The sequence below is a fragment of the Mesitornis unicolor genome, unplaced genomic scaffold (assembly GCF_000695765.1).
Source record: "Mesitornis unicolor isolate BGI_N332 unplaced genomic scaffold, ASM69576v1 scaffold5551, whole genome shotgun sequence".
Classification (NCBI taxonomy): Eukaryota; Metazoa; Chordata; class Aves; order Mesitornithiformes; family Mesitornithidae; genus Mesitornis; species Mesitornis unicolor.
The window spans coordinates 1-15,137 of NW_010161551.1; the positions used below are offsets into that span (position 1 = coordinate 1).

Sequence of the window (15,137 nt, forward strand, 5' to 3'; positions counted from 1 at the left end):
AACCCCTCACAGAAAACCCAATACAAAACATATTGTTTTAAAGGCATGTATTCTATCTAGAAGTCATATTTGCACTTGATGATACCTGTAGTTTTTACAACAAACTCCCCGTTTTCTGTTGCTAATAATTTTGCAAACCTAGGCCAAAATATTTGATGTGCTCTGTGACCTATTTGCCACAAGCTGAGTTTTCTTTTAAAATTTTAACAAAAAAACAGTTCAGCAAGTCCAAAATTCTCTTTTTTCATTTTCCCTGAAACGCTGTAGCACATCCATGACTTGCAGTAGAAGAATTTGCCAGGAAACAGCTTTTTCCTGTTCCTGTGGAGTTGGTTACATTGTAAACTCCCTGAACTTGCTCTTTGGTTATAATTGTAAACACTCGATAATTAAAAATCAACCCAACCTGGTAAGTCCAGATAACTGGAGCTCCCCATGAAGCACCCAACAAGGCTGACCAGGATACAAAACCACAGTAGCAGCTGCTAAAGATATGAACAAAAATTCCTCTCATCCTCTCTCCGTTTATGGATGCTGTAACACAACTGAAGAGAATAAAGGAGCAGGAAGCATTTTTTTATCATGTTCCCCACACTGGAGTAGAATCATAGAATGCATGGGTTTGGAAGGGACCTTTAAAGGCCATCTGGTCCAATCTCTCTGCCATGGGCAGGGACATCTTTAACTAGATCGGGCTGCCCAGAGCCCCATCAAGCCTGACCTTGAATGTCTCTAGGGATAGAGCCTCCACCACTTCACTGGGCAACCTGTTCCAGTGTTTCACTGCCCTCATAGTGAAGGACTTCTTCCTAATGTCTAATTTAAATCTATCCTGCTCTAGTTCAAAACCATTGCCCATTGTCCTATTGCTACCTGCCCTTGTAAACAGTCCCTCCCCAGCTTTCTTGTAGGTCCCCTTCAGGTACTAGAAGGCTGCTATAAGGTCACACTGGAGCTTTCTCTTCTCCAGGCTGAACAACCCCAACTCTCTCAGCCTGTCCCCATAGGGGAGGTGCTCCAGCCCTCTGATCATTTCTGTGGCCCTCCTCTGGACCTGCTCCAACAGGTCTGTGTCATTCTTGTACTGAGGGCTCCAAAGCTGGATGCAGTACTCCAGGTGGGGTCTGACCAGAACATAGTAGAGTGGCAGAAACACCTCTCTTGCTCAGCTGGCCACACTTCTTTTGATGCAACCCAGGATGTAATTGGCCTTCTGGGCTGTGAGCGTGCATTGTTGGCTCATGACCAGCTTTTCGTCCACCAGTCCCCCAAGTCCTTTTCCTTAGGGCTGCTCTCTATCACATCATCCCCCAGCCTGTATTGATAATGAGGATTAGCCCTACTCAGGTGCAGGACTTCGCACTTGGCCTTGTTGAACCTCATGATGTTCACATGGGCCCACTTCTCCAGCTTGTCCAGGTCCCTCTGGGTGACGTCCCATCCCTCTGGCTTGTTGACTGCACCACTCAGTTTGGTGCCATCTGCAAACTTGCTGAGGGTGCCCTTGATTCCACTGTCGCTGTCATTGATGAAGATATTAAACAGCACTGGTCCCAGTACAGACCCCTGATGGACACCACTTGTCACCCACCTCCATCTGGACATCGAGCCACTGACCACTGCCCTCTGGATGCGACCATCCAGCCAATTCCTTATCCACTGAATGGTCCACCCATCAAATCTGTATCTTTCTAACATAGAGAGAAGGATGTTGGAGGGGACTGTGTCAAAGGCCTTGCAGAAGTCCAGATAGATGACATCCATTGCTCTTCCCATGTCCACCGCAGTACTATGCCATGCATTTCTTGGCTGTGTTTCACAGCAAAGATCTTCAAACTGATTTTCAGTAAAAGTAAGGGAAAGATAACAGTTCAGACAGAGAACTTGGGTAAAACCCAGTTCTGTCAGTAATATGGTGGGCACAGCTTTTTATTTTTTGAGGATAGGGTGGTGAGGAAGCTAAACAAAGCTGTAGTTGGCTGTACTCCTTAGTGTTCTAGACTGTGCTTTTTAGACAAGGAATAGATCCTAAGGAGTTTGATTTTCATAATTTTCCTGCCATTTAGCAAATGATTAGGTATACTATCGGCAAAGTGCATGGCTACATCTGTTTTCTAACCAGTTTTCTGTTGCCAAAGGGATCAAAATACCTGCTGTGTATCCTGTGCTACTTAGTGCAAAATGTTGCAACTCATGTGCACCACAGGATGATTCTTCCATAATGAAATGTCTTTTTAAGAAACTGTATTTTAAAGCTATTGAAAGCATCTGTTTTGTTCATACAATTATACAGTGCCATGTTAATTTGCCTTATTGTATATGTGGCTGGGCTGCTACCAGGAGGAAAGGCTGCCCTTCAGCTTTCCAGATAGCTGTGTGTTATTGCTGGCTCTGCACACTCTGTGAGCCAGAGCAGCACAGGATAGCACATGTCCAGGGCCTGAATTAAGATTGCGTTGGTGTTAAGGCTGTATTATTTTTCAGTTCTTGCATTTCTGACAGTGTTTCTCACACATATTTTTTAATTTGGATTTAGAGATGTATAATGTATACAAAAACACAGACTCAAAGTTCAGCTATTTGGCTTGTATCTGCTTGTAAAGTACATTGGTTTTGAAGTCAAAAACAAATCTGAAGAGTGACAGAGTATTGTTTATGTGAATGAAATTGCTCGTATATTGTCTTTATTATTGCATATGAAAGCTCATTTTAAGCTAGTATTTTTTCACTGTAATAAAAAAGTTCCTTCAGCTTTTCTGAGTAAGTCATGTGAGTTCACTAGGAATGCTCTAAAAAAAAGTATACCAAAAAAAGTTCTTCCAGGATTCACTAGGTTTCTTCAAATGTTGCTCAATTCTGTTTTTTAAGAACAGGGCTATCACCTGTGAACTGTATATGCATGAATTCAGGGAGGTGAAAAACAGAACACAGGGAACATGTTATTATACTAAATTAAGTTTTGAAAGATTTCCTGAAGATATCTCTGGGTAAATTATAGGCCAAAGCATCAGCGTCCTTGGGTATCTTTTGTTCTACAGTTAACTTTCTGATAATAGTTGTTTTCTGTCTCACTCAATAGGTATCCTCAGCTCGAGGTATCAATGCTTATGGAAATACCTCAGTGGTACAGATAGGTAATGTTTCAGGCTATATTGATACGCCAGACCCACCAACGATTATCAGCTATTTGCCCGGGCTTCTGTACAAATTTAGCTGTAGCTATCCACTGGAGTACTTGGTTAACAATACCCAGCTTGCTTCGTAAGTGTGCTTTTAATTTCTCTGTGTTCCATTCCCATATTTATGTAAGCCCATATGTATGTGTGCATATGCATACACACCTAAATATGTGCATGCCATAGCAGTATTGCCAACATAATGATGTGATTTCAGCTGTGTTAGAGTAAAGGGAAAGGAAAAAGCACTGAAAGAAGAGGTGACGCAAAGGACAAGTATTCTGTAGCATCATTTTATGAGATAATGTAGTTTATGATGAGGGCCTTAGATAAAGGGTAAAACTTCCCTTAAAATTCAGATGTTCTGCTGACAAAATGGTAGTAGCAAAAAATGGAAATTCTTCATGAAATAGTTTCTAAGTATGTGAATATAGAGTGCAAGAGGAAATGTTTCTATGAGTAAACCTTGTACATCATGAAAACTGGGTTTCTTTTTGTCACTTTGCCTCTCTGCTAATTGTGTTTCTGATTCATGTTTTCAATAGTATCCATTACTTTCTGCATAGTTAATTTTCTGTCAGTGTTTCCACTATAAATTCCTGTTTCTGAAGTTTATAACCCAAATGCATAAATAAACTTCTTGTGACATGAGTTTTTTAATGAGAAAAAAAAACACTGAAGTATGTAAACACAAAAAATATTTATCTTCATGATGGTTTTTGGTTTCTGTTGTAGGTCATCAGCTGCTATTTCTGTAAGAGAGAACAATGGTACATTTATCAGCACTTTGAATTTGTTGCTTTATAATGTGAGTATAGAACACAGCGGTATGGCATGGACTAAATGCATATCTGCATTATGTGGATACAAACTGGATTAGCAGAGCAAAGTAGCAGTCTTCATTATTTGCTATTCCCTTCCCATCCCTCCCAAGAAGAACCAGGCCTTTCATTCGGGCATCTTTCATCGCCAAGCTTTGTCCCTTTCATTTGCATGAACCTGTTGTCTTGTATTTATATGGCTGGTCTTTGAGGATACACAGTCTTTTTGTCCTGTATTTATATGGTTCCTCAATTTACAGCTCGGATTTCAGGTTGTAGTGCTATGCAAATAATCAGTTGTAGTAATCATCATCATCATAGTCTAGAGTGCATACGTGTGTTTGCATTTATTTTGTCTATGTGCACGTGTGTGTGTCTATGGACATGTGCATAGGTACACTGTAAGAGACAAAGACATTGTAAGTACAAAGAGTACTCTGTAGAATTCTGTAAAAATATTCTAGTCCTGTTCCCTTAGCAATAAACTGTAGCACTTTTACTATGGTATTTTTATGTTCAAGCCTCATCAGAGAGTTCTGATCATCTGCAGTACTAGTGAAGGATGTGGGATTTGTTCCAAATCTGTAGCCCGCTGTACTTGTTGCCTCATTGTGTGGACTGTCAAGATTTTAAGGGTTAATTTTAACAGCTTTCAACTCACACTTCTTCCATATGGTTTAGATAATTTAACATGAATATGCATTATTGTATAAGCTTTTACTATGTAAATATGGATGGTGACAGTAAAACTTGAAAAATGCATGGACCTCTACTTAACAACATTAATCCCTGAAATGATATTTTCATGTTGATTAAAATTTTTATTCATACATTTTAAATACCTGATTTAAATATCAATTTTTCAATCTATCAAGCAACATTTTTGTAAATTATGAATCAGATTTATTTGCATTATTATTCATGCTATCATGATGCTGAGTTATAATTCATGCAACCGATTTAAAAGTCAATGCTTTGTGCTTTGAACATAATGAGCTATAAATATTGTAACAGGACACTTTCCAAAGGCATGCTTAAAAAAAAGTTATGTTTATTTGATAGAGCAGAGCTCCAAATAACAACCTATAATAATATGTTAAAATGAAGATTATACTTCTCTCATTTTTAAATAAATCTGTGACCAAAAAGATGGGGCAGCGTGAGGGTACACAAATTTCTCAGTAGGGACAAGCATTGACGCCCACGTTTGCTGCCTTTCAGGGCCCAGTTCTGCACAGAGTCAGGTATAAACGCTACTGATGCTTGTATTGAGCACATTTTTTTCTTTAATACCACATGCCAAGCTGGGCTTTCATCCTCCCTACCCCAGCGAGTTTACAAGTTGACCATGAACAGTGGTGTCTTATTCTTCTGATTTCAGTTGTATTACTCACTCTAGTCAGTAGCACTAGCTTGAATAATACTGCTAAGGCTTGCAGATTCAAGTGGTGTATGTGCCCTTCTGGTTCACATCCCAGAGCTGAGTGTGTATACACAGACAGCTTATGCATTGCCTTCAGTCTGCCTGGTTGGCTGCGCCTTCTGTGACACCCATAGTCTTGTAAGCTGTGATCCTGTGGCCTCACTTGATCCCCATTAGATAGTCCTGGTTTTGGGAGGGGCCTCGAGGCTTCTCTCCACCCTTGGTATTGATGAGGCTTTGTGTACAGATGTGGCTCTTACCGGCGAGCAGCCATTTCAAACATTAGCTGTAGTAGTATTTCTTAACATTGACTCTTCATCTTCTCAGCTCACTTCCATCCTCTCTCATAAGGTGCTATTTACATTTACTTTGTGATGTTAGCATGTGTTAGCATGTGTTAGCATTAAGAAAGTCAAGAGGAGCCATTATGACAGTCTCAGAAATAGTGTAATAGCAAAACATTTAATGGGCTTTCACAGAGCCTAAGTGGCTATGTGCTTTTAGGTCTTACTGTAAATGTCTGTCTAAATAAATAAAAAATACTCTTTAAGAGGAAAAAAAAACAACTATAGAATGTAATAGTGAGGGACTTGCTCTAGACTTTTTAATCAGTTTGCAAAATCTGACAGAGCTATGTATTAGAAAAATATATAATTAATTTTAAAGAAGACAAACTTACCTGATCTCACGTGAATAGATCTACAAGGACTTGCTCTATGTATGGTGCAGGGCTGGTCTGTGTGTGTGCATGTGTACCTCCCAGGGCTGCTGATGCTGCAGAGATTGAATACTGGACATGCTGTGAATTTTGGCTTTGTTCTCTCTGAAAAAGTACTTGATTTATGTGCTTAATCCTTCTTGTTGCTGTCAGCTGCTGCTCTTGGTCTTGCCTGCCACACTGAACCTAGTAAAAATTCTGTTTAACAAAATTTTTCTTATGTATTGAGTGACCTCACAAGAGGTCTTAACCTGCTGAGTCCCTCTGTTTGCTGGATTAGCAATCTATTTGACATAGATGACATTACCAGTAAGTGCATTTTGATATGCTGAATTAACGTCTGTCACTCAGATCTGTTTCATGGCATTTTTGCTAACGTGACATTAATGGTTCAGCCTTTGAACAAAAAGCCAATAAAACAGCTACATCTGTGTAGTTGTGTATGAGGAATTCCCAAATCTTACATTTCAAGCAGGTTTTTTTAAACAGCATTTTTAAAATATTACCATTTAAATGAAAATGCTTGTTACTTCAAGTCTTCAACAAGCTAACTTCCAAAGGATCTACATTTTGGATAATAGATTGTGTCTGTTTTCCCAGACCATAGCTTAAGATATATAAAGCCTGGTGGCATTGCTATCTCCAGTAAATCAAATAACCTTAACAATCTTTCCTGGAAAAGGGTGCACTGTGAAAGCCTAGTTAAGCTCATCCTTTAGAAAACTACAGTAGCTGCTATGTTTGTTTGCAGGGTTTGGGGGACATACTGAGGTGCCAATGAATGATACCTTTTCTTTAATCACTGATCTGACCACTTTATAAAATCATAAAAAGATTCTCCAAAATAGCTGCTAGGATAAGGCCACTCAAGTGTCATTGATCTTCACAGAAGAACTTGTAGGCAAATGCTCTGGCACTGCTTTTTGCTTTTTCCCTTACAGAGGACAAAGTAAATGGCTGTCCTACATAGGAAAATTCCATCCATCAGGAAAATCTGATGGGAGTTCAGTCTGTGGATGCAGATAAGTTGTTACAGTGGGATTACTGGTACACTGAAGCAGTGTTTGTTTTTCAGGATTCAACCTACAGCCAACAACTCCTTATTCCAAGTACAGGTTTACCTTTGAAAACCAAAATATACGCAGCTGTGAGAGCAACCAACCTTGATGGCAGGTACCATAAAGGATGTTATTTCTTGTCTTGCTTGCTATTCAGCTCTTGGCATTGCAAAAGTTTCTGATTTAGAAGCAACTGTCTTTCCTCATAGCCTTTTTATGTTAAAATAGTGGTTGGTGTTTGATAATCACTGCCCTCAGCTGGAGGTTATCAGATCCTTGATGGTGAATACGTATCTTGCTGCTGTCCTCATTATTAAAGTTTTCTTGAGTTATACTTCAAATTCTATATTGTTGTTATTTAAGAAAGGGCCTCTGTAAGATGAAGTGAAAAACTCCAGGGCTTTTAGAAGTGAGATGGTTTTGATTTCTAGTCCTACATGACCATGACTGATGAGAGGAGATATACAACATGTGTGTTGGTATGATGGTTGACTTGCATGAAATAAAATGATTTGTTTTTTACAATTCTGCTGTTACAGTGTGCTGCTCAGTTTTGTAAATTATGGGAAGAAACTTGGGTGATATATTGGGAATACAGGATGACTTGTATGTGACCTGTTAGATACCATAGCTTAGCTTCAATGTAACAGCCTGCATTATGAGTTTATACACTTGTCTGTACTGTCTTTTAATCTTATCTCACTCACTCTACAGCACTACTCTTATGTTGGCAGTTTCACTCATCTATCACTTTGCTCCCTGTGCAGGTGGAATGTTTTGATGGACTACTGTTACACCACGCCATCTGGTAATCCTAGCGATGATATTCGGTATGATCTTTTTTTCAGGTAGGTCCTGTGGAAAACCAGTGTTTTGTGGGTTCTTTCTTTAATAAGCAGTTACAAATCTCTCTAATAGCGGTGTTGCAAACTGCCTGGAAAGTCTAAGCAATATTAGCAGGGAGGACTAAGGGCTGAGCTTACAGATAACATGTCAGGATTTATCTTGTTTGTGTACATAAAAATAGAGGCAAGTGTGTGGTTGTAAGAATTATGAAGGTAGAGAAGCATATATCTAAAATGGCTCTACTAGACATACCATAACCACCCAAACTAAATGGCTAAACTGGCCTTTGTTTTACCAAAGGTACCCTTGTGGTGAGTGACAGTGATATAAAACATCATACATTCCAGTTCAGGAAGGCAGTTAAGCAAATGATTAAGGATAAATAGATGCTCCTGCTGCTACTCCCAGTAATGACATTTATTTGAAAGGGAACTTTGAAAAACATCTTGGCAGTATCTCAGATTAAATTTTATCAGTGACGGTTGCTGGGGAGATACTGTCTTCATCTGGAGTTACCTGTCTATACCAGTTAGCATACCTGATTACTTTTTGCTTCAGGTCTCAAGATTCTTTGGGCACTGGAACTAAATGATACCTTGACTATAGCTGTGATGTTGCAAAACGAAACATAATGTCTTTGTAGGAATGCATTTCAACACAGGACTGTGCAGGCTTCAGGCTGGATGTGGCTGTCCATCTTGGACATTAGGGCACTGTGTTCTTTTCCAAGGATCTAAAGCACTGAACTTGCCGCTTAAGTTATCTTATTCTCAGCTAAGAGCTTCAAATTCTCATCATATAGCTGCTCATCCTAGTTTTAATACTGTGTTCATCCTAGTTTTGATACTATGTTCAGTTTTGGGCCATTCACTACCTGGAGCATGTCCAGAGAAGGGCAATTAAGTTGCTGAAGGGTCTGGAGGAAAAAATCTTATGAGGAGTGACTGAGGGAACTGAAGTTGTTTAGTCTGAAGAAGAGGAGACTGAGAAGGAGACCTTATCACCTGCTACAACTACCTGAAAGGGGGTTGTAGTGATGTGGGTGTTGGTCTCTTCTACCAAGTAATTAGTGATAGGATGAGGGAAAACAGCCTCAAGTTGTACCAGGGGAGATTTAGATTGGACATTAGGAAAAATTTATTTGCTGAAAGAGTGGTCAAGCACTGGAACAGGCTGCCCAGGGAAGTGATGGAGTCACCATCCCTGAAAGTGTTCAGAAAACGTGTAAATGTGGCACTTCAGGACATGGTTTAGTGGGCATGGTGGTGTTGGGTTGACAGATGGACTTGATGATCTTAGAGGTCTTTTCCAACTTTAACAATTCTATGATTCTATAATCTTCTCTAAAAAAATAGCTGTGACAAGGACCCACAGACAACTATAATTGAAAATGGCAAGAGCCAAATGGGACGTTTTTCCTTTGAGGTATTTCGCTTTGTGAAGCACAAGAACCAGAAGATGTCTACGGTCTTCCTTCACTGCGTAACAAAGCTGTGCAGAGCAGATGACTGTCCCTTTCTTGTGCCAGTAAGTTTCAGTGGATGGAAGTTGCTGTTAATTATCTGGATATAAAAATAGGCACACTGGAGTTATTCTGCATCCAAATGCTATGGAAGTTTGGATGGCACAGAATGAAGGTGACTTGTAGAGTCTGAAGTAAGAATGCTTTTTGTGTCTGAAAGAATGTAAAACAATTGATGAAGAACAGGGCAATGAATATTGTAATCTGGAGATAGAATAATACTAGAACTGCAAAACACAGGTTGTTGAATGTGTGAGAAATGACCTCTTTGCCTTTTGGACGTTAATTCATTTTTTAAAGTAACAACTCTTGAGACAGCTTCGGAGCTGATATTCTTAGTATAGCATCTAAGAAACAAGGCATCCACAATCACAGTGGATGAATATAAATATCTTAGAACAGAATTTATGGAAAATTTAAAGCTGTAGTACGTGCAGTTATGCTAACAAGGAAAATTTGAAGGAGTTTCTGATAGTGCAGAAAACCCAGCTTGCTGTATCCCCTGTTGTTTATTACCTCCTCCCTTATAGTTTGGAAACAGTTGTTTTGAAGTTCATGAAGTTGTGTCAGTTCAAAAATTATTTAATTTTAGGAGTGTCAGGAACAACAAGTACATTTTGGTAATTGAAACATTTAAATAGACATGAAAACACAGAATATTCTGTGTTGATCTCTTCAGAATGCAGTATCATTTCCTACTGAATGACTTTCCATTTAGAATTTTAAAACACTCTCAGGTCAGTATACTTCTGACATTTTGTACATTATTTTACACCTTTAAATAATTCATTGTTTCTATTGAGAATTTATGTTCTGAGGTTCTTGAAGTTCTTTCACATTAAGTTGAAATTAAAGAAATGCTCTTGGTCGAAACATACTTGAGAACTCAAGATTAAGGTAGATGATAAGTTAGAGATGTTAAATGTGGATTTCAGATGACAGAGTGCTGGAGATTGTTTTAATGTGTGTCACTGCTATTTAGAACTCCATGGAAAATACGTGAGCTTTAACTTGAGAAGCTTGTTAGAATAAGGTTGTAGCGTGATGTCTATCCCTGCTCAAGAGAAACACATTTGTTAGGGAAAAACGTCTGTAAACAAAGCTTTGGGAAATTGACTACTGAAAATTTAATATACAATAAGATGGATGTTCTACAGAACAGCAATGTAGTTCTGTAAGTGAAGTGATGCAAAATCCAACAGGAAGCCAGGTATTTATAAGACAGACTTCTAGGGAATATTGCAGCTATTTTTATTGCGAAGTAATTTAATGCATACTAAGAAATAAAATCAAAGTTGTAGTATTGCTTATAAAAGAGTTTACATTAAAAGAGGAAGCACAGAATGGTAATAATTCCATTCCACTCTGAAACTGTGATTGTTTTTGTTAACCGCTCAGATTTGTAGTAACAGAGAAAGAAGAGACGTTGGTAGGAGGACAACTTGGAGCCCTCAGAGCGCCTTTGGCAATGCTGTGATCTCTGCTGGTCCCATCATTACAAGAAGTGGTAGGAATAAGCAAACTTTTTCTATGGATTGCTGGAATTTCAGAAACCTGGGGAAATGTTTTGGAGTTTAATATAAATTTGCGGTGACTTAAAAAAGGGTGGATTCTCCATTAGTTTGCTGGGTATTTTTTTCCCTATTGTTGGAGTCTTTGATAGAAATTTTGAGCTAATATTTCTGGCTTACACATTCTTCCTGCTTACCCCAGTAAAATCACTGTGGGATACTGTTATGCATATAAGACCATTATAAAAGCCCACACTCAGTGAGTTAACTTCTTTTGTTGTCTGATTTCACTGAAGATAATGGAGTTTAAGGTGCTATGTTCAGTGTTGCAATTTAATTTGGACAGCTAATGAATATTCACTGTCACTTTCTATCCACCAATTCTTCCAGCTTCACCTGTGGGTTTTTATCTGTGTTGCATAAAATTAATACATGCTATGCTTAGCCTTCAGCTATAAGAAAGAAATAGAGCAAACACATTGTAAATTCTAAACAGAGTGGGCCAAAATATACTCTTAAATCCAGGCTGAAATTCCATGATTTCCATTTTTATTGCCAAAGGGTTGTTTTTTTGTGGTTGTTTTTTTTGTGGGTGGGGGTGGAGGGGTTTTTGTTTCCTTTAGTTTTGTTTTGTTTTGTGTTTTGTTTGTTTGTTTTTCCAAGCAGCTCTATATGCAACTTGCAGTCTCTAAAAAATAATTTGCAGCTGCTGTTGACAAGATAATAAAAATAAAATATTTGGAAAACGTTTAAGAAATTCTGTTTACAGATATTTATAAGTAGTTGCAGTTAAAGAACTGATTTCAGCAGTCTTAAATTTAGGAAGCTGAAAGCAGGACTGAATCCTGTCTAGGAAAAATAATCTAAACACTTGAGAATAAAATCCTTCTTTATGGGCAATGTGGTTGTGCCTACATATACAAAGAAAACCACTGACCCTCCAGAACAGCGTACCATCTAGTAAGAAACCATTTTTAGAACAAATACTCTCTGTATTTGCACTCTGTTTAAGCAACATTTCTGAAATGAAAATGTTGTTCTGCATTATACATAGTCCCAATTGAGTTGCTGCTGTCTGATTAGTCAAGAAAAAGTGAAAAGAACTAACTTCAAAGTTGGATGCAAGAGTACTTATGGGAAATGAATGACAGATTTGCTCAGACAAACTTGTATGCTAGAGGAATGCTGCCTTAGGCAAGGAATGGAAACTAACTAAAGTTTATGTAAGCAACCCCTATTAGGTAATATAGTTTCTGATTCAAATGCAAGCAAACAGAGATCTGTCCACATGCGTTTTATGACCCCAAAGAAAGAGTAAATGATTTTACAATTTTTTGACAACTGTTGAGGCTTGGTGGGAGTTTTTTAAAATGAAAACATGAATAAAGCTAGAGAAGGAAAATAATTTTTTTTAAAGGTGTCTTCTGCTTGAGATCTGTGGCTAAAGCTTTTTAGATTAGACAGATCTGCATCTCTATACTATGCTTTTGGAACATCCCACGTCTGCTGACAGAAGGATGGTTTGATGAGAAATACTCTGAGAAATGGGGATTCAGTTCTGAACTCTGCCATGAATTTCAAGAGTGGCTTTGGGGAAGTAATTTAATTTAACTTGCACTTAATTTCTGGAGCAGAAAGAGGGAATTTGCATTTCCTCCCGCTGTCCCTTCCCATTGTGAAAATAAGTGCATTAAAAATATGAGCTTCATGAATTCTATAGTCAAGAAAAGACAAGAGGTAAGGCCATGAGATAACTTGAACAGAACAATCTGTTCTGTTCTGTTCTCCTTTCGGTTGAGGAGTGCCGGGTTGCAGTGCTCGCTTACTCTGGTGTGATGCTGCATGGAGGCACGCACGCTATTTTCAAGACCAACTCTGGTCCAGCTTTAGTACAGATACATTTGTAAAGAGCCCATCAAACCCACTGCACCTGACTCACAGTAGTATGTACCCCACTATTGGGTCTGCAGTTAAATGGATGTGCAAGCCCTCACTTAGGTTGGTGCTGCTGGTCCTGTGCACATCAGTGTCTGAAGAGGCACCTCGCGTTTGCCAGATCTCTCCATTACTCTAGTCATCAGTTGTTCTGGTAACAGTTGTTTATGCAGAGTTGCCTTGATAGGAACTGAATAATGCTACTGCGAATGAGTAGTGCTCCTTCTCCTGTGTATGTCTGAACTCTTCTTTCTAACATTCTGTTCCTTTCAGAGAAACTTTATTCTTGTTTGTTAATCTAAGTCATTACAGAAGACATACACAGATGAAAATGTTTTAGTCTCTGTGTATAGAAACAAAGCAGGTACCTACTTGTGAAGGTGAAATTGTGTAGCTTTTGATGGATGTCTCACTTAAACTTAGAAGACAGCTGCTCACAGAATCACAGAATGTTAGGGATTGGAAGGGACCTCAAAAGATCATCTAGTCCAATCCCCCTGCCGGAGCAGGAACATCTAGATGAGGTTACACAGGAAGGTGTCCAGGCGGGTTTTGAATGTCTCAAAGCAAATGTATACGTGAGCTGTGCTTACAAGTTGCTCAAAAAATTAAAAACTGTGATAAGAAATGTAGTTCTGAGATGGACACTTGTAAGTAATACAAATACAAATATAAAAGTTTCCCTGAATATAATGCTACTATGTAACAGTCAAGAGAAAAGTGAGCATAGGGAAAGGGCATTTTTGTAATCGTTTGTTATCACTGATGTATTTTTCCTTGAAAAACTCAAGGTTTTTGTTTTTTTTCCTGTACAGATCTTGTAATACAATTAACGATGAAGTGACTTGCATTTAATACCATGCTTATGGTTGTATTTTTATTGAGGGACAGAATAGAATTGGCCACATTTTCAATTAAGAGCTTCCTGCATTTAGGTGTGGGTTGGGTTTTTTTTGGCCTCCTTTCCGAATACTAAGTAACTTCGTATTGGTGTGCTCACATTAAAAATGAAGCAACGTCATGTAATTAATGTTGTTGTCCTTATTCTACCAGCGATGTTAAAAGCCAATAGTCGGTGTTGCAAGTATAGCTGATGTCTTTGAAAACAAAGCTAGGACTATTGGATTTTGTGTTTCAAGGAGGGGAGGGAGGTAGGCAGAGGTATTTGTACAATATAATGCATCCTGGTTTTGTTTTATACAGATGAGACGCCAACCAACAATTCACAGCTTGGTAAGTTAATCAGAATTCCGAGAAACATAAAAGAAGGTTTGAGAGAAACAGAAAGAAGATGAACCATTTTGATTGAACTCTATGCACTGAGCTGGAATGGTTTTTACTTTTAGGCTTGTTTTTGTCATTTAGATGAGTCAGTAGTGACAGGCTATAAAGAAAGCAATTGGTGAACCTGGAATGCTCAGTTTAATTTGTGCACCCAGCCCCACCAACGTAGCAACTTCTAATTCCAATGATGGAATTGAAATGAAAATCTGCTCCTATGACATATGAGGTTGAGGGAACATTGCAACTGCCAGATGCAAAATCAGACTTATGCAGTAAAATCTACACATGCAATCCAGAGGTAAAGCAGCAAAATGGTTATTATGGTGCAGTTGGGCTCAGTTCACAGCTCAAAGTCAGAAGACCTCTGCTTCAGCTCCTGTTCTCCTGGCATTTAACCACACAAAGAGCTTATGGAGAAGCTGAGATAGAACTTATGGTCTCCTATGGCAATGAAGAAAATAAGCTGCAGAGGAGATCTTTAAGTTTTAGGGTGCTTCTCCTCTGGGCACTGGAAGGACTTGCTTCAGCCTGTCTGTCACTGTTCTCTGCTGGCAACAAGAAGTAGCTAATGACTAAGAAAGGATGGTCAAGGTAACCAGGCAGTCCATTGGGCCATTCCACCTCTTACTTATTCATAACAGGACTGAGTGGCACAAGCAATCTATCCTGTCCTCGGAATTCTAATACTATTTGTTCCCTTATTTTCTTAACTTAGACCACATAAAAAGCAGATATCTTTCTTTCCTGGCATGGAAACAAACTTCTCTCTGTAATGAATTTACTTCCTGATGTGTTCCTACCCATGGGTATCATTAAAATAATAATAATAATAATAATAATAAT

At 38.7% G+C, this 15,137-nt stretch overlaps 1 protein-coding gene across 1 annotated transcript; it reads left to right on the forward strand.

Moving 5' to 3' along the window:
* Positions 1-3,079: 3,079 nt before the first annotated feature.
* ZPLD1 (zona pellucida-like domain containing 1) lies at positions 3,080-14,243 on the forward strand (the record flags this gene model as incomplete). The annotated part of the gene is made up of 7 exons (XM_010193342.1): positions 3,080-3,261; positions 3,912-3,984; positions 7,214-7,311; positions 7,964-8,044; positions 9,398-9,569; positions 10,963-11,071; positions 14,214-14,243. Coding segments are annotated over 7 exons (745 nt in total), but the record flags the coding sequence as incomplete, so codon positions are not given.
* Between the last annotated feature and the right edge of the window lie 894 nt (positions 14,244-15,137).